General features: G+C 44.5%; 1 protein-coding gene across 5 annotated transcripts in view; it reads left to right on the forward strand.

The window, feature by feature from the left end:
• Positions 1 to 2,276: 2,276 nt before the first annotated feature.
• LOC122544760 (regulation of nuclear pre-mRNA domain-containing protein 2) overlaps positions 2,277 to 20,467 on the forward strand; it is an 87,183-nt gene continuing 68,992 nt past the window's right edge. For 3 of the 5 annotated variants that reach the window (XM_087985021.1, XM_087985019.1, XM_087985020.1), the window contains exon 1: positions 2,278 to 2,728. In XM_087985021.1, the coding sequence (XP_087841147.1) occupies positions 2,461 to 2,728 (268 nt within the window). In that variant the 5' untranslated portion in view covers positions 2,278 to 2,460. Of the gene's footprint in view, positions 2,729 to 20,467 lie in introns of all 5 variants that reach the window. The other 2 variants (XM_087985022.1, XM_087985018.1) reach the window with 2 other exon arrangements.

Below are 20,467 nucleotides of genomic sequence, written 5' to 3' on the forward strand. Positions count from 1 at the left end.
CTGCTCCTTGGATGCTGCCTGAACTTCTGTGCTCTTCCAGCATCACTAATCCAGAATCTATGCTGAGTTGGTAGTTGTGCAATAACATACTTATGGGGTGCCACGCTGTCAAAGGGTCAGCCCTGACAGAATCCCTACAGTGTGGAAGCAGGCCATTTGACCCATTGAGTCCACACCCTCCCTCTGAAGAGCATCCCACTCAGACCCATTTCCCCACCCTATAACCCTGCATTTCCCATGGCTAGTTCATATAGAGGCTATGAGCATTTTAGCATAGCCAATCCATCCTAACCTGTACACCTCTGGACTGTGGGAGGAAACTCAGAGCACCCAGAGAAAACCCACACAGACATGGGGAGAATGTGTAAATGTCACAGACGCATACCTAAGGCTAGAATTGAGCCTGGTGCTGAGGTGGCAATGCTAGCCACTGAGTCATTGTGCCACCCTGTTTGGTGGGGGCGGGCGGGGGGGGGCTGGGCTGGGCTGTACTGTTGGTGGATGAGTTCTGAGGGAGCTAGCATTGTTGGATGTTCAGTGCTGCACTGTTGGAGAGTAAGTGCTGTGGGAGTGCTGCATTGTTGGAGGGTCAGTGCTTTGTGAGTGCCGCACTGCCCAAGGGCCTCGACTGAGGCAGCAGCTACTGTCATAGTCCGTGTTGACAGAGTGGGCACTGTCAGACGGTCAGTGCTGAAGGAGTGCCCTACTGCACAAAAGGTCAGTGCTGAGGGAGTAGATACTATCAGAGGGTCAGTGCTGATGGGTGCACTGCATTGTTGGAGGGTCAGTGCTTTGGCAAAGCTGCCCTATTGTCGGGTCAGTGCTGAGGGAGAGCCTCCCAGTTGGACAGTCAGTGCTTTGGGAGTGCAGCACTCTCGTAGGGTCAGTGCTGCAGGAATGCCACACGGTCGGAGAGTCGGTGCTGAGGGAGGCCGCACTGTGTCGGGAGCACCGTACTGTCGGAGGTGCAGCGCTGAGGGTTCAGCACTGAATTGCCCATGGTGCTATCGTGTCGTCCGGATGGTTGGCTGACAATTTCGCGCGCCGCCTTATTTTGAAGAAGGGAGAAAGTAAGCGCTGGAGATCAGACTCTGAGGGTGTTGCTGGTCAGGCAGCGTCCGAGGAGCAGGAGAATTGACGTTTCAAGCATATGCTCTTCAGCGGGATGTGCTTTACCAGCACCACGCTCTCGACTCTTATTTTGAAGAAGAGCAGGCAAGTTCGCCATGGCATGGCCGTTAATCTCTCACCCAGCACTTCACAACCAATCACGGGGATATTGATCACATTTTGGGAAGCTGGTCTGTGAAAACTAGGCGGTGGGGTGTTTGAACATCAGCCAGTGGTTCAAATCCCATGGGGAAAGGGGTCATGATAAAAGGTGGGCTAATGCGGAGTGGATGGTGTTCTGGGGCTGGGTGGGATGGCTTTGGAGGGTCAGTGGTAAGCGTGATGGGCCGAATGGACTCCTCCCAGGAGGGATCATATGATTCGAAAAGGGGGCGTGTTCTGAGGGGAAGGGATGGGCGGGAGTTTGTCGCAAGGGGGCGTGTCCTTAAGAGAAAGGGGCGGGATTGTTGAAGGAGGGCGTGTCCTTAAGAGAAAGGGGCGGGATTGTTGAAGGTGGGCGCGTCCTTAAGAGAAAGGGGCGGGATTGTTGAAGGAGGGCGTGTCCTGAACCGAAAGGGGCGGGATCGTTGAAAAGGGGCGCGTGTCAGAGGGCGAATGGGCGCGGCTGTTGAAGAGTGGGCGTGTGCTGAGGGTGAAGGGGCGTGACTGGATTAGAGGGCAAGTGGGCGGGGCACGAGGGTTAGTGGGCGCGGCGTCAACGGAGGCGGGGTTTGAGTGAAAACGGCGCGATGTGTGGGCGGGGTTTCGTGGAATCGGGCGTGGCATGGGCGGCGGGGAGGCGTGGACTCGACGTCCGCGCGTGCGCCCCAGGGGCGTGTGGGCGGGGTCGGAACGCCCGCCTTAACGGCTTTGGAAACCCCACCCCCGCGTGTCTTGGCGTTTGGGGAAGAAAAGTTGAGAGGGTTTGGGGGGGGGGGGCGGCGGGGTGTCATAGGAAAGAACCCCCGCTTGTATTCGGGGCGATTTGTTAGAGGTGGCTTCTCGCCCTCCCCCAACTGTTAGTGAAATCAGATCGGAGGTGGTGGTGGTGGGTGAGAGAAAGTGAAGCGATCAGAGGGAGAAAGAAACCGTCGCTGCTTGGGGGTGGGGGGGGGAGGGGAGGTGGTGTCACGTGGGGCACAACAGGAGGCCGCGCACGCTCCGTCTCCTGGGAGGTCACGTGCACTTAACGGCGTGCGGCATCCACGCAGCCCGACGTGCCCTGCGTGCTCGCCCCCCTAACGTCATCTTGCGTCGCCGTGCGCGCCCGCCGTCGGCGGCGGGGGGGGGGCGGGGCATATACACACACACACACTCACACAGCGAGCGAGCGAGAGCGGAGGAAGGAAGATGGCGGCTGTCGCAGCAGCGGGAACGGGAGGGCCCGCCGTGGCCGCTTCTTCTTCTTCATCGTCGTCCGCCTCCTCCTCCTCCTCGTCCACCATCATCCCCGGCGGCTCGTCTTCGTCGCTGGCCGCTCTGGAGGCCGCGCTGGAGAAGAAGCTGCTGACGGTCACCAACACGATGGACGGCATCCAGGGCCTGTCGTCCTGGATCCTGGACAACAAGAAGCACTACAGCTCCATCGTCAAGCACTGGATGAAGTGCATGAGGAAATGTGAGTGGCCTTGCTGGGTATAGTCCCCACCTGCACACGGGGCTCGCACGTATTCTGCCACGCCTCCATCTGTACATCCCAGCAAAGTTTATTTTTTTTTTCGCAATGGCCAGCATCTGTCATGTTTTGGGAACGAATGTTTTTTATGGCATTTCTCTCCCTTCCTCTTACCTCACCCCCCCCCAAAAAAATCAGTTAATATTATTCCCCCCAAATAAAACAGATAAGATCAATAAACTTAATACCGACCCTTCACTCTGACCAGTTATTATTGAGGAGAAAGTGAGGACTGCAGATGCTGGAGATCAGAGATGGAAATGTGTTGCTGGAAAAGCGCAGCAGGTCAGGCAGCATCCAGGGAACAGGAGAATCGACGTTTCGGGCATAAGCCCTTCTTCAGGAATGAGGAAGGGCTAATGCCCGAAACGTCGATTCCCCCAGTTATTATTGACCCCATTCAATTGTTCCACCCCCTCCCCAATTGTTCAGCTATTATTCTGCCAAGCCAGTTATTTTTCAACCCCCTTGCCCTGAAACTGCCACTCCCCTGCACACCCTCAAACTCCTACACCCTTAAACCCCCACCCTCAAACCCCCACCCTCCAACTCCTTCAGACCCCCAATCACTGCCCCCCCCTCTCCCCAGTAGTTATTTATTCTCTTGCCTCCCGAACAGTTATTGTCTTTCCTGACCGGTTATTAGTTGCTTGCCTTGACCGGTTATTATTGCTTCCAACTGGTCATTGCCCCCCCCCCCCCCCCCCAGGCTGTTATTCTCACTCAGTTGTTATTCCCATTCCCCCAACCAGCTGTTATTCTCTCACCCCCGTCCCCAGATCAGTTATTGCCCCCATTTTCCTGAACTTATTAACCTGACCAGGTTTCCAAGGATTGCAGGTCCACACCCTCTCCCCATCACTGCCAACTGCATCCAAATTTAATAACCTGACCCCTGACCAAAGTTTGCACGCCTTGCCACCCCCCACTTTGAATTTAACAATCTGATCTCTGAGGGCGAGCTAAAACATTTTGAAATTGACTTGCCAATCTACTGCTTTAACTGACTTCAGGATTACCTGTTTGGATTCCCCCCCCCCCACCCCCACCAATTCTCAGCTCCACTCTTGGGCTCATTAAGTGGATGTGAAGAGACAGGTCAGGTTGAAAGGCATCTTGATTTTCTGGAATTATTTGAACTCTGCAATACTGACCGTGTATGGGTGATATCGTGGCTGATTAGTACTACACAAAGCTTTGTGTAGCCGTGTTTCAAGAAGGATATGTCCTTGGTGTGCACGGGGTAAACGGTTGTGGAAACAACACTTAGTAAGAAATTTTTTTTAAAAATTGGATGGATGCCAGAAATTGTTGGTGATAGAGGAAACCAAAATGATAAAATTTTGTTAATGGCTTTGCTTCCGAGTACAGTGTCCAGAGATACAAGTGTTTTGTGGTTCTGCCACTGTGGTGGGATGTGCAGAACTCTCACTACAATGAGCGCACTTGTATTGTTAGGTTGTAAACTGATTTGTAGTATCGCACTAGTGGTTGCTGCCAAACAAGCAGTTTCTCTCGTTTTAAAAAGTTCTTTTATTTTCTCCATTTTCTTGAATTTGGTGTTGTGTGTTCTATGTGTATATTATGAGTCTGGTCAGCACTAATACGAAACAAAGAATTGTAGATGCTGAAGATCTGAAACAAAACAAAACAAATTGCTGGAGCGATTCAGCAGGTCTGGCAGCATCTGTGGAGAGCGAAAAACTCAGTTACTGTTTTGAGTCAGTTCTGAAGAAGGGTCATTGGACCCAAAACATTAATGTTGTGTTCTCTCCATAGATACTGCCTTTCCTGCTGAGTTTCTCCAGCATTTTTTTTTGTTCCATGGTAGATAGACCAGGCTTGTGAAGGTGTGTGGCAGGATGACCTGTGATTTATTTAACTGGTCTTGCTGGTGCGTGACTTTCGTGGTTTTGCATTGGTGTTAGCATGGCTCCAAAAAAACCTGCGTTGTTGAGGATTAAAGGCATTAAACCGATTCAAAAGTACCTTTTAAGCGGTGGCCACACTGCTATATAGTGATTTGCATGTTTATAGGTTAGGGTGACATGTCCTCTCATACTCCATGGGAAGTAGGCTAATTTTTTTTCCTGTACTTTCAGAGCAGCTTGATCAAAAGTACGTCATGTAGTACTTCAATCTTCCACATAATTTGTCACACTGCAATTGAGGTGTTTTTCATAGCTGTAGGCTCTTTCTCTGATTTCCCTTTTTGTTTCTTCAGAAACAGCCCCATGTCACTGATAATGAATTGACCGCAAGTTGCACACCCAGTTGCGAGTGGATGAAAATAGCCTTTGCCGCTGTTAAGATTTCAGGAAAACACAATGCGTTGTGAAAAGTTAGTGCGGGTGCCATGCTGGACTGAACAAAACATCTGGTTTTAAAGTCTGGTTTTAGAGTTTGTTTTTGAAATTCACCTTTGGAGAGCGCCTTTTGAGCTGGACCACAGTCGCTGCTAGTGGTGATGGGTGTGACTTGAGTTAAAAGAAGTGTGTTGTTACATCAGTTTGAAAACATGTTACCGGTGTGCTACATGAGCCTGTGCAATAACAGTACGATGTAATGCTGTAGATAGTTGCCATGGTTGACTCCACAGAATTATACACTATGGACAGATTGTAATGTCCAACACGAGAATTTGGAGCAGATTTCTCAGCGCAGGTCACTTTTTCACTTTTCACCCAAAGGAATTGGAAGAATCTTGTTACGAAGGTAGTGCAGTGGAAGACTACAGTTGGCTTTAGTATCAATGCTAGAGGAAGAGAACACTTATTCAGTGATTTCTTGTTGATCAAGTGTCTGTGGGCACAGACTTGGCTGTGATGCCTCCCTTCATCTGAAGAGTATTTTAATACTTTCCATCTAGGTGTATGTATCAAGCCCAGACACTTGCTGCCAGTGGATTTGTACCCTAACTCAAAAAGTCTTGTATTTCTTTTGCATCATTGGATGGCTGAAAGCACTTTACAGTGACTGAAGTACAATAACTGTTGGAAAATGAGAGGGGGGGGGGAAGAAAAGGGTAGCTAATTAGCACACAGTAAGCTGCAACAAACAACAGTTTGATAATAAACTGCTCATCAATTTGTAGTGCTAGTTGAGGGATAGATATCAACTGGGGAGAATTCCCTTGCACTCTGAAATAATGCTACAGGACCTTTTACTTCTAACTGAGGAGATATAATGTCTCAACAACAACCTGGCGCTTGAGTGTCAGCCTTGGTTTTTGTCCTCAGGCACTGGAGTAGAGCTTTAACCCACAATCCTATAATTCCAAACTGATCGTGCTACTAGCTGAGCCAGAGCTGACGCATTTAGTATTCTTTGGGAGCAACGCAAGGGTTTGGAATAGAATAAATTGGGAAAGTTCTCCAATAGTATAAAAGGAAAGACACTCATTTCCTATAAAGAACACCTAGGCACAATGGATAATATGGCCTTTCACTCTGATTTCTGTACTTGCCTTCTATTGTAGGACCTGGCTGTTAGCAATCTTTTTAACAAAGGTCATAGTTCCCCGAAGTGTAAAGGAATGAACAGCAATTGCTAGGTTTGGATTGGCACTTTCATTACACAACCCCAAAAACCCAATGCTAAACTGAAAGGCATACCTCTTTTGCAGCAGGGAATCTAATCCGTTTTTTTGTTCTTCCAAATGTAAAATGCTCAGTGTGCGCAAAGTCAGAGTTAGATTTCCAACAGCCGACAATTGTATCAGCTCTCAGTGAAATGCATGTTAGTATGAAACAAAAAGACCACCAATTAGAAAGAATGTTTTTTTTTTCTTCAGTCATTGTGATAATGTGTACACTGCTGCAGTATGCAGCTCCAGAATGTGTGCTCAGTTTCTTCCCGGTATTCATGGAGAGGACTTTTGTTAAAATCAAATGTGCAGAGGAATTAGGATGTGCAGGTTTCTTTGAAAGTCTGAATCTACAGTCTTGTCTTCTGATTGGCCTGGTTGTGGTAAATTGTTTTGCTCCAGTGAAGGCAGGTACTTGTGTTTGCGTATCATCTGTCTTCACTGATTCCCTACTAGCTCCTCACTTCCTGAACACTCGACTTTTAAGTGCTTGCTGTCATTTGCAAATTACTGCGTACGTTCTCTCAAACATATCTTTGCAGTCTTCTCTTCTGAATTGTCCTTGTCCCATTAAACTCCATTACCAATGGCAAAACATTGCTATCAGACCTTAATTTTCTTTTACCAGACATGACTACTCATGTCTCTTCCTGTCAGCATTCTCAAAACTTAACTCTTCCACCACACATTTGTTCATTCTACTCCTTCCAAATATTGTACCACCTTTTGATGAAAACAGAAAGTACTGGAGAAACTCAGCAGGTTCTGGCAGCATCTGTGGAAGGAGAAACCAAGTTAAAAGGTTTGTGTCCAATCTGACTCCTCTTTGGAACAGTTCTGAACCGCAAGTTGGCAAACTGAGAGTTCCTGCAATCAGCTGGATTTTGAGGAATCTTAGCAGAATTGAAAAGTCAGAGAGATGAACAGCACGGAAGCAGACGCTTTGGTCTAACTCATCCATGCTGACCAGGTATTCTAAATTAATTTAGTTCCATTTGCCAGCACTTGGCCCATATCCCTCTATTCATATCCCCATCCAAATGCCTTTTAAATGGGGATTGTATCTCATTGTATCAGCCTCCACCACTTCCTCTGGCAGCTCATTGCATACACACCTCACTTTCTGTGTGAAAAAGTTGTCCCTTAGGTCCCTTTCAAATCTTTCACCTCTCACCTTAAACGTATGCCCTCTAGTTCTGCACTCCCCCACCCCAGGGAAAAGACCTTGTCTATTTATCCTATCCATGCCCCTCATGATTTCATAAACCGCTATAAGGTCACCCCTCAGCCTCCAACACTCCAGGGAAAACAGTCCCAGTCTATTCAGCCTCTCCCCATAGCTCAAACCCTCCAACCCTGACAACATCCTTGTAAATCTTTTCTGAACCCTTTTAACTCTGTTTTCTCTCCACAAGTACTGAGTTTGTCCAGCATTTTCTGTCTTTGTGTTTTTCTGCGATGAGCTCATCCTTTCTGCTGAATAAAACCGAGGAAGGATCGTTTGACCTGAAACATTAACTCTGATTTCTTGTCACAGGTGTTGCCAGGCCTGCTGAGGTTTTCCAGCAATTTTTTTTTTCTCCTCTGTTGTAATTTGAATTTCAATTTAGCTTGTTCTCCTCCCGAGGTAACGGTTAGGCGGAAGCTCAGTCTGGGTCTGCTATCTAAGAAGTCACCACAGTTCTACCAGGTCATAGGACTGCTCTCTTGATATAGAGAGATGTCTGGTGGTTTAACTCGAGGGTCACCACACCCCAGGCAAGGGGACAGGTTGAGAAGGAGAGCCCTTCATGGTAACCTCAGCTGGAATTGAACCCATACTTGTTTGCATTACTCTGAATTAGATTTAGAATGTATTGTCATGGGTACTCAAGTACAGGAGTACGTGAAAAATATATAATGTTGCCATTCCTGGTACCATCTTGGGTAAAAGGTACAAAATCATAGGTACAAAGTAGAAAACTAAGGAAATACAGTTAAAAGTTCAACATTATTAAAGTACTAGTAGTATGAAGTAGAGAAATAAAGTTAAAAGTTAAACATTGCAGTCATCAAGTGCTTAGCCATACTGGGCTTGCACTCCCCTCAAGGGTTCAATCTATCCGTGCTGGGCTGGGCTTGACCTTCCCATGTTTGATGCCACTGCAGATGCCTGGAGACATCAGGCAGTCTGCTCTTGCTGCTGCCACAATGGCCATGGGACCTCTGCTTCTGCGCTGGGCTCAGCTCCCCCACGTTGGATCTGCTGTCTCGCTCTCCGCTGCACGCTCTCACTGTCCCGCACCGCTCTGGCATGATCTCTCCACAAAATTGATTAAATTAAGAGGAACACAAAAACTGTGAAGGAAGGGGAAGAAAAAGTAAAATCAGACGGAGCAGATGAGGTCCAGGCAGGAGCCCTCATGCTGTGCTGCTTCTCTGCCACCATCTTGGATGTTATTGCAAACCAGCCATCCAGCTAACTGAACTAACTGACCCCATGTCATTGCTGTGTCAGAAGTTTGTGTGTTCGTGCATATTGACGAGTATTTGTAAAGGTTCAATCAACTTTTCCCTAACTTCTGTGAATCAGAAATCCAGCTGAGTTTTGAAAATTCATTTGGAATCCTTTTCAATATTAGGCCTCTGCCTTCTTTTTAAAATAAACCCATCTTCTGAGCAATTTTAATGTCCTCATTTCAGCTACTCTTACTGGCCTATCTGATTTGTGACAATGTAGTGATATGCCTTTTGGTCTCTGAAGAGTTATTTAATTGGGAATAGCCTATCATGCAGTTTCTTTGCACACTATTATACTATTTTTGTTTTAAAAAGACACTGTGAGCTTGTATTCAGCGCAAATTGGTGATGTTTGTTCGTAGGATTGGGCTTGACATTCTGCCCTTTGCTCCCTGTGCGTTTTCTGCTTTTTAAGGGGGTGTGCAAATTGAAAATATTGGGTGGAACAGTATTCAGTAATCTCTCTTTTTTTTCCTCTTAACTGTTTCATTATGGTGACATTGTTGTTTAGGGGATTGGGTGCATTCTTAGCTGCTTTGAGATATTTTAAGTTCTTTGAGGAAATAACAAGCAGGATAGATAAAGGGGAGCTGGTAGAGGTCACATATTTTGATTTCTAAAAGGCATTTGATAAGGTACTGCACGTAAAACTGCATAACGTGAGAACCTGCGGTGGTACATGAGTGTGGATAGAAGGTGTAGGCCCTAAGCGATAGGAGCCAGAGAGGGGGATCAAAGGGATCATCTTCAGAATGGATTCCTATAACTAGTGGAATGCCACCAGAATCTCTGCTAGAACCACAAATATTTAGTTTATGTTAATGCCTTGGACAATAGAAGTGAATATTCTACCGCCTAGTTTGCAGATGACAAGAGTAGGTGGGAAGGTAAGTAATGAGGATGACATGGACTCTCCAGAGGGATACAGAGATGATGCGAATGGGCAAAAACCTAGCAGATAGAAGTAAATATGGAAAATGAGAGGTTATACACTGTGACAGGATTAGAAGAGCTGAATATTATTTAAATGGGGAAAGCTTCCAGAAATCTGCATTACAGAGGGATTTGGGAGCATGCATGGATTACAAAAAGGTGATGGGGAAGCCAAATGAACTGTTGGCCTTTCATTCAAAGGAAATTGAGTATAAAAATAGCGAAGTCTTGCTAAAACTATATCAGGCACTAGTCAGAACACAGGTGGAATACTGTGAACAGTTTTGGCCTAATTATCAATGGAAGCAGGCTAATCCCGGTTCACCAAGTTGATTTTGGTTATGGAGGGATTTTCTTGTGAGGAGAGATTGGGTAGGTTGGACCTGTACTCATTAGAACTTCGAAAAGTGAGTCAGTGTTGTTGAAACATCTTAGGAGTGGGGGTGTTGACATTGTAGAGCTGGCAAGGTTATTTCTCTGTGGGGGAAAGTCAAGAGTCTAGGACTGGAGGGCATAATCTGAGTAAGGAGTCACCCCTTTAAAACAGATAAAGCTTATGAATTTGTGGGATTCTTCACCACAGAGGGCTGTACAGGCTGGCTGGTTGAGACTGTCCCATGAAGAGAGATTGGGCAAACTGCGTCTGTATTTTTAAAAGTTTTCAAGACTGAGCGATGATCTCATTGAAATGTACAAAGTACTTGAAGGGATGGAGAGGGTAGATGCAGAGGAAAGTTTCCCTTGGCATTGGGGGTACAAGAGAGGGGTGGGTGTGGTGGTAGAGTCTAAAACTGGGGAGGCTACTGAGAATAGAGAAACCTTTTATACTGTTCTCCAGAGAGCGTTGTTTTGCTCTATTATTCCATGATTTATTTGTCAGCCCAACATATTTATCCCCTGAGAACCCCCACAACAATCTAGAAATTAACAAGTTGACCTACATTGTGTGCAGTTTCATCACTGTTTCTAGATGCATAGGTGCAGCAGAATTCTGTTTTTCCATAAAACCAGACAACAGTTGACTGGTCCTTTGTGTATGATTAAAGTAGAGATTGATGGATTTCGCTAGTGTCCTGAAGAAATATGGGGATTGTGTGGGAGAAGAGCTTCAGGATAGTTTTTGAGAATTCATGAACTGCTGGCTAGGTTGAGGAATGGCCTCTTGCTCTGGATTTGAAGAAAGAAGCTGAGTTGGAAATTGTGAAAGGCTTACTTCCATTCCTATGGGGACTTTATAAAAGCCGAAAGAACTGTGGGTGTTGTAAATCAGAAACAAGAACAGAAATTGCTGGAAAAGCTCAGCAGGTCTGGCAGCATCTGTGGAGAGAGCTAAGAGTTAACGTTTCAGGTCGAGTGACCCTTTCTCAGAACAGCCACTCAACTCAAAACATTAACTCTGACTTTATAATTGTGTGGTAGTTTTCTCATAGTTTCAAGACGTTTATCACACACAACAATCAAGACTGAGATGAGGAGGAATTTCTTCTGACTGAGTGTTGAGTGTCTTTGGAGTCTCTTGCTGCAGGTGCAGAGATCGTGTACATATTTGAGGCTGGATAGATTCTTGATAGTAGGGGAATTGAGGATTATGGGGAAAACACAGGTAAATGGACGTCAGTGTTTTGAATCCAGCATAATCGTTTTGAATGTTGGAGCAGGCTTGAGGGACTGAACAGCCTATTTGTTTTCCTATTTCTTATGGCCTTAACACCCATTTTGTTACCAGGCTAGTTTTAGTACCCGTTTCCCCATCCCATAAAAAAGCTGCTTAGCTGAGATTCGCTAACTACTGGCTGAGAATTAAACTGGGGCTTGCTCAGTTAAGAGTCATAGAGACATACAGCACGGAAACAGACTCTTCGGTCCAACCCGTCCATGCTGACCAGATATCCCAACCCAATCTAGTCCCACCTGCCAGCACCCGGCCCATACCCCTCCAAACCCTTCCTATTCATGTCCCCATCCAGATGCCTTTTAAATGCTGCAATTGTACCAGCCTCCACCACATCCTCTGGAAGCTCATTCCATACATGCACCACCCTGTGCGTGAAAAAGTTGCCCCTTAGGTCTCTTATATCCTTTCCCTGTCACCCTAAACCTATGCCATCTAGTTCTGGACTCTCCCATGATTTTATAAACCTCTGTAAGGTCACCCCTCAGCCTCCGACACTCCAGGGAAAACAGCCCTAGTCTATTCAACCTCTCCCTGGCAGAATCCTTGTAAATCTTTTCTGAACCTTTTCAAGTTTTGCAACATGCTTCCAATAGGAAGGAGACCAGAATCGCACGCAATACTCCAACAGTGGCCTAACCAATGTCCTGTACAGCCGCAACATGACCTCCCAACTCCTGTACTCAATACTCTGACCAATAAAGGAAAGCATATCTTCACTATCCTATCTACCTGCAACTCCACTTTCAAGGAGCTATGAACCTGCACTCTCAAGGTCTCTTTGTTCAGCAACACTCTCTAGGATCTTACCATTCATTGTATAAGTCCTGCTAAGATTTGCTTTCCCAAAATGCAGCACCTTGCATTTATCTAAATTAAACTCCATCTGCCACTCCTCAGCCCATTGGCCAATCTGGTTTAGATCCTGTTGTAATCTGAGGTAACCATCTTCGCTGTCCACTACACCTCCAATTTTGGTGTAATTTGCAAACTTACTAACTATACCTCTTATGTTCACATCCAAATCATTTATATAAATGATGAAAAGTGGTGGACCCAGCAACAATCATTGGGGCACTCCACTGGTCACAGGCCTCCAGTCCGAAAAACAACCCTCCACCACCACCCTGTCTTCTACCTTTGAGCCAGTTCTGTATCCAAATGGCTAGTTCTTCCTGTATTTCGTGAGATTTAACCTTGCTAATCGGTCTCCTATGGGGAACCTTGTCGAATGCCTTGCTGAAATCCATATACATCACCCTCATCACTGCTCTGACCTCATCAATCCTCTTTGTTATTTCTTCAAAAAACTCAAATCAAGTTTGTGAGACAGGATTTCCCACGCACAAAGCCGTGTTGACTATCCCTAATCAGTCCTTGCCTTTCCAAATATATGTACATTTTTCCAACAACTTGCCCACCACTGACATCAGGCTCACTGGTCTCTAGTTCCCTGGCTTGTCCTTACCACATTTTTTAAACAGTGGCACCACGTTAGCCAACCCCCCAGTCTTCTGGCACCTCGCCTGTGACCATCGATGATGCAAATATCTCAGCAAGAGGCCCAGCAATCACTTCTCTAACTTCCCACAGAGTTCTTGGATACACCTGATTAGATCCTGGGGATTTATCCACTCTTATGCATTTCACAACATCCAACACTTCCTCCTCTGTAATATGGACATTTTTCAAGATGTCACCATCTATTTCCCAATATTCTATATCTTCCATGTCCTTTTCCACAGTAAACACTGAGTGCCGAACCAGAGGACACAGCTTAAAAATACGGGATAGACCATTTAGGACAGAGATGAGGAGAAACATCTTCACCCAGAGAGTGGTGGCTGTGCGGAATGCTCTGCCCCAGAGGGCAGTGGAGGCCCAGTCTCTGGATTTGTTTAAAAAAGAGTTGGATAGAGCTTGCAAGGATAGTGGAATCAAGGGTAATGGAGATAAGGCAGGAACAGGATACTGATTCAGGATGATCAGCCATGATCATAATGAATGGTGGTGCAGGCTCGAAGGGCAGAATGGCCTACTCCTGCACCTATTGTCTATTATAAAATACTCGTTTAGTATCTCCCCCATCTCCTGTGGTTCCACACAAAGGCCACCTTGCTGATCTTTGAGGGACACTATTCTCTCCCTCGTTATCCTTTTATCCTTAATGTATTTGTAAAAACCCTTTCGATTCTCCTTAACTTTATCTGCCAAATTTATCTCATGTCTCCTTTTTGCCCTCCTGATTTCCCTCTTAGGTATAATCCTACTGCCTTTATACTCTTCTAAGGATTCACTCGATCTCTCCTGTCTATACCTGACATATGCTTCCTTCTTTTTCTTAACCAAACTCTCAATTTCTTTAGTCATCCAGCATTCCCTATACCTACCAGCCTTCCCTTTCACCCTAACAGGAGTATACTTTCTCTAGACTCTTGCTATCTCATTTCTGAAGGCTTCCCATATTCCAGTCATCCCTTTACCTGTGAACATCTACCCCCAATCAGCTTTTGAAAGTTCTTGCCTAATATCATCAAAATTAGCCTTTCTCCAATTTAGAACGTCATCGTTTAGATCTGTTCTAACCTGTTTCGTCACTATTTTAAAACTAATAGAATTATGGTCGCTGGCCCCAAAATACTCCCCCACTCTCACCTCAGTCACCTGCGCTGCCTTATTTCCCAAGAGTAGGTACATCCACATACTGAATCAGAAAATTGTCTTGTCCATTCTTAACAAATTCCTCTCCATCTAAACCATTAACACTATGGCAGTCCCAGTCTATGTTTGGAAAGTTAAAATCCCCCACCCTAACCACCCTATTATTCTTACAGATAACTGAGATTTCCTTACAAATCTGTTTCTCAATTTCCCTCTGACTATAATACAATCCCAATAAGGCGATCATCCCTTTCTTATTTCTCAGTTCAACCCAAATAACTTCAAGTCACTCAATTGCTACTTTGCCAACTGGGCCCACTAGAGGTGTTCATTTTCAGCTTAAAATAATATACCAGACAGTTTGTCAAAAGAAAGGAGTCAGGTTCTTCAACTTGACCGACTTTCACAGGGCATCATAAATCTGAAAACTGGAGGTGAAAGCTCAGACAGATGTCATTAGTGACAACATTGGAACATTTTCACTGCAGGCTCTGCCTTTTCTTTTGAGAGAGGATTGGATAACTGAATGGTATGATGTTACACAGTCTATTGTAGATGAAAAGTGTCAAAGATTTGAGCCATGCAGTATGGGAGATTGCTGACCTTATGAAGTTGTCACAACTGGCTGTCATTCTTGAGCAAGGTTTTAATGGGGAAATTGGGGCTCTGCATTGATGTTGAAAACTAAGCTGGTCAAACTGGGATTTGTATTGACTGCAATGCTCTCCATGGTAACCGAGTACATTGTATACTATCCATGTTGCAAAGTGAGGAATCCCCACATGTGACTCATTAGAACATTTTGTAGATAGAGGAGTTGCTATTGCAGAATAGACAATAGTTAAAGCCAGTGATGCTTATTCTGTCTTAATCTGTTGTTTAGTTGGAATTCTTTGTTCTTTCCTAACTGTCTGAAGCCAGAACTCCCAGGGTATTGCATAATCTTTGACTATCCATGTGGCCACTTTCCTGTTTTAATTGTGTAGGTTTTTCAAGCAGTCTGATCTTGTGCTGAATGCACGTCAAGTTTCCAGCAGGTGTCACTGGATAGCTGTTATATTTTTGTTTCATTTACTGCATCAAGGCTATTTGTACCATCCCAGCCACAATTCTTGGGAAGGTGAGTTAACTGAGAGGCTGTGATTGCACAGTCCAATACAGCGTTGCTCTAACCTAAGTGAAGGTACCACACAGTGATTCCCAAACTTCTGAACATTGTCACGACCCCTCTGAGAGTTGGGGAGTGGGTGCGAGTGTTAGACATGTGAAAGTAGACAGTGGGAGAGACCAGTTGGTGCGGGTGGAGACCTGTGGGATGGAGCAGGTACCAGTAACTCAGTCAATGTACTTGTAACTCAATCAGAGCTCCAGGACAGCTGTTGCTGCCTCGAAGCTGGAGACCCTGCCTCACTTGGGGTGCTGGACCCTCACTTTGAGAAGCCCTGCCATAGAGTTGGGACAGTTTTGACGATTGTCAATGTCTTGCACAGCAGTTATGTACATTTTTATTGTCACTGTGCTTCTTCAGTTAGTGAAAACAAAATCCTGAAAGTTTGCGGCAGCTGGGAGGTGAGGGAGTGTTCTGAGACTGTTAAATAACAGGCCAATTTCTATTTAATAATAAATGAATTGTGTAATACCTGATATTGGTGTTCTGCATTAACTATTTGCACACAGAAACAGCAATAACTTGTTTTCCATACCATTTTCTTCTAAAACCTTTTGTTTCTCTGCGGTGTTCAGATGTGAACAGATCATATTTTTGGTGGGTTGTACTAAAACTTATGCAGCCAGGAAATTAAAGAGGGGAGGTGCTTATCAAGTGTTGCCCACTTAAAGTCCGATTTCACTTGTAAAAGTGGTTTGAATTTTCCAATTTCTTTCTGGCAGGCCCAGAGGGAAATTTATCCTCCCTTTCTTGCCTGCTAGTCTGCTCCAAGCTGTCACTGATGGGGAATATCCTGGGCAGGCTGTCTTGAAAACACTGGAGCAGAATTTGACAGCATTATGCCTCCCTCATTCACTGCCCCACCCTGCCCCAAACACTACCCATTGACTCCTACTACTGCTACCTCCTCCCACCTCCCACCCATTAATGCTGATTGTCATGGTTCCAGGTGATGTCAAGAAATTTGTGAAGCCTGGAGATTGAATCTTGTCTCACTTATGGTCAAATTGACTTGGACATTGGAAAAGTGAGAATGATCATTTAAAGGCTTCCTTGTAACCTGTTCTTGATGTAATTGAAATTTTGAATTTGTTTGCCATGTAGCTGCGTAAGCTGTGAATAGAATTATTGTTGCTAAGCGTTGCTGTCTTACCATAAAATGTTAAATTTCAATTGTCTGTAAATAGAAACTGAAGGGTCGTTTTTTTTGTCTGACGATTGCTTTGGTAATGGTGATAGTAGTGGGAGAGTTCAAGAGTGAATATATTTAGTCGTAGTTATAGTTACTTGCAGTTAAATACATCTTCCAGCTCAAATTGGAAGCTTTTTTATCTTGAGGAATGCACGTGGTCATTTGTTTTCACCACTTTGTTGTGGAGCAGTCAACCTCTTTGCTCTGGGATGCTCCTGGCTGCAAGCCAATATATTTATTAAAATCAGCTGTAGGGAGTTCAGAAGTGTTTCTCTTCTTGTAAACATTGACATTTCTGCATCTTTGAGGCAACCGCATTGCTCTTCGGAACCTCGGCTTCTGATTGGCAAACCAACATCTATCATTTTCTGTTTTTTAGTTTTTGTAAAATTGTGAATAGGTAACAAATAATAAACAATGAATAAATCTGGATTTGGATTAATAAGAAACTGGATTTTAACAAATATAAAGTTAGAGCAAAATATTGAATTGGAGAAGTAGTGGTAGTGATGAGTATAGATTAAAGAGTTGATATTATTTGAATGTATTTTAGGTATTGATTTGGGATTGCTATTACAGCCAGTGTATCACAGCAGTTCTGTTTCTCCGTTGACACGACAGCTTACACAGAAGATTAACTCAGAAAAGGAGGCAATTCCTTCAATCTGCTGACAGTCTCAATGCCAATTTTGAGGGTGTGGGGCTCTCCATTCTACTCCTCCTCGTTAATGTTTTTGTCAGATCCTGTGTGGGAAAGGAGCTGGCCGATCAGATGTTGGGATTCGATGTTGGCATTAGGAGTCATCCACTGCTCTGCCATTCAGCAAGATCATTGCTGATCTGATGAGTCGATATTCCTGTCTACCTCAGATAACCTTTCACCCCTTTGGTTTTGCACTTTTGTCAAAAATATATTTACCTCTGCCTTAAACTCTGCCTCAGCCACTTCTAAGTAGTTGCAAAAAACTTGACCTGTGTTGGGGGGGGGGGGGTGGGGTGGTGGAACTAATTTGTCTTAAAGGATAACACTTAATTTTAAATAATAAACCCTACAACAACCTCCCACAAGAGGAAACGCTTTCTGCATCCACCCGCTAAAGACCCCTGAGGACCCTGTATGTATCAATCCGACTGTTCTAAAGTCCAGAAGCTGCGTGTCTAGCCTGTGTACTCTTTCATCATAAGGCAACATTCCTACTCTAGGTATTGATATTGTAAACCATTGCTTCCAATGCATTGACATCCTTCCTTAAATAACGAGACCAAACCCCACACAGTACTCCAGATGTGGCCTTGCCAATGCCCTGTTTATCTCAGGGATAGCCACCTACTTTGGGTGTTCAAATCCCTTCGCGATAATTAATAACGTTCTATTAGCTTTCCAAATTGTTTGTTGTACCTGCATACTAATCTTGCATACTATGATCCCTTCGTTTCTCAGAGCTGTGGAATCTCTCACTATTTAGATAACATGTTGCTTTTTAATTCTTCCTGCCAATTCACATTTGCCCACATTATATTCCATTTAGACTCAGTTGTATAGCACGGAAACAGGCTGTTCGGTCCAACTCGTCCATGCCGACCAGTTATCCTAAATTAATCGGGTGGCATGGTGGCTCAGTGGTTAGCACTGCTGCCTCATGGCACCAGGTTCCCAGGTTTGATTCCAGCCTCAGGCGACTGTGTGGAGTTTGCACATTCTCAGTGTCTGTGTGAGTTCCCTCCGGGTGCTCTGGTTTCCTCCCACAGTCACAAAGATGTGCAGGTCAGGGTGGATTGGCCATGCTGAATTGCCCATAGAGTTAGGTTCATTAGTCAGAGGGAGATGAATCTGGGTGGGTTACTCTTCGGAGGGTCGGTATGGACTTGTTGGGCCGAAGGGCCTGTTTCCACACTGTAGGGAATCTAATCTAATCTAATTTAGTCCCATTTGCCATTATTTGGCCCATATTCCTCCAAACCCTTCCTATTCATGTACCCATCCAGATGCCTTTTAAATGTTTTAATTGTATTAACTTCAACCATCTTCTGTCACCCACGACCCTCTGTGTGGAAAATCCCTTAGATACCTTTTAAATCCTTACCCCTCGCCTTAAACCTATGCCCTCTAGTTTTGGACGCCCCTATCCTGGGAAAGAGATCTTGGCTATTTACCCTATCCATGCTCCTCTCAATTTATAAGTCTCAAAAAAGTCACCCTTCAGCCTTTGACACTCCAGGGAAAATAGCCCCAGCAAATCAGCCTCTCCCTATAGCTCAAACCACGGCAACATCCTTGTAAATCTTTTCTGCACTATTTCAAGTTTAACAACATCTTTCCTATAGCAGGGAGACCAGAATTGAACATAATATTCCAGAAATGACATAACCAATGTCCCCTACAGCCACCACACGACCTCCCAACTGCTATAGTTAATGCACTGACCAATAAAAGTAACTGTACCAAATGTCTTTTTCATTACCTTGTCTACCTGTGACTCCACCTTCAAGGAACTATGGACCTGCACCCCATGGTCTCTTTAAATGGCAACAATTCCTAGGACCCTACCATTAAGTGTACAAGTCCTGCCCAGATTTGCTTTACCAAAACACTCACCTCACATTTATCTAAATTAAATTCCACCTGCCACTCCTTAGCTCACTGGTACATCTGATCAAGGTGCCGTTGAACACGAAGGTAATCTTCTTCACTGTTCACTAGTCCACCAAATTTGGTGTCATCTACAAATTTACTGACTATACCTCATATATTTACACCCAAATCATTTATATAAATGACCCAGCACACAGCCTCCAGTCCAAAAGAAACCTTTCATCACCCCCTGTCTCCTAGCTTTTCACCAATTTTATATCCAAATGGCTAGCATTCCTTGGATTCCATGGGATCTAACCTTGCTAGCTAGTCTACCATGTGGAACAATGTCCACTGCTCTGCCTTCATCGATCTTCTTTGTCCCTTTAAAAAACTCAAATGAATGAGGTTCGATTTCCCGTGCACAAAGCTTATATGACTCTCCCTAATCAGTCGAAATACATGTTAATCCTGTCCCTCACTCCTTAACATATCTATACTCCTCCTAGCCTTCTCATGTTGTTTTCTCAACTTGCTTTCCTGTCTGCCTTTGTGTCATACTATCTATCCCTTCACCCAAGTCATTTGTATAAATGATAATATGTTGAGCCCCTAGAACTAATCACCTGTTACATCTTGTCAACCAGAACATGAACCATTAATGCTTGTTGTCCATTTCCTGTTAGCTCAGCTAATCATCTTTCCATGCCAATATGTTAACCCTATACCATGAGTTTTTTTTTGATTTCCTCAATGACCTTTATCAGAAGTAGTTTGGAAACCTCAGTACAGTACATCTGCCTGTTTCCCCTTCATCCACACCGCAAGTTTTTTTGTCAAAATACTCTTGGTTATGTACAACATCCCCTTCACAAAATCATGTTGACACTCGCTGATTACTTTTTTTCCCTGTTCCTGCTACAACTTTTAAAATTACTTCTAACATTTTCCTGAGGAGATATGTTGAGCGAACTGGCTTGTAGTTTCCTGCTTTTTGCCTCTCTCTCTTTCTGAGTAAAGGAATTGAATTTACCTTTTCTAATTTAACAGAACCTTTCCCGAATCTAGGGAATTTTGAAAGGCTAGAACCAGTACATCAACTATTTCTCAAACCACTTTTTTTCTAGGATGATGTTCATCAGGACTCGTTAGTGTGCAGCTCCAACAACTTGCTCAGTTTAACTTCCTTGGTGACTGTAATTATTTCTGCTCCTTCCTCCCTTCCATTCCCTCATTTATAGTTATTTCTCGGATGTTACTGGTCTTCATTGTAAGAATACAAATGTAAAATAACTTAATTCATCTACCATCTCCTTATTTTCCATTATTAATTCCCCAGACACTCTGTATAGGACCTGTATAGTCACTCTAACTTCTGTTTTTTAAGTTTCTACAGCAA

Source organism: Chiloscyllium plagiosum, unplaced genomic scaffold (genome assembly GCF_037043375.1).
Source record: "Chiloscyllium plagiosum isolate Xiang-an unplaced genomic scaffold, Cpla_swu_hap1 HiC_scaffold_50, whole genome shotgun sequence".
NCBI lineage: Eukaryota > Metazoa > Chordata > Chondrichthyes > Orectolobiformes > Hemiscylliidae > Chiloscyllium > Chiloscyllium plagiosum.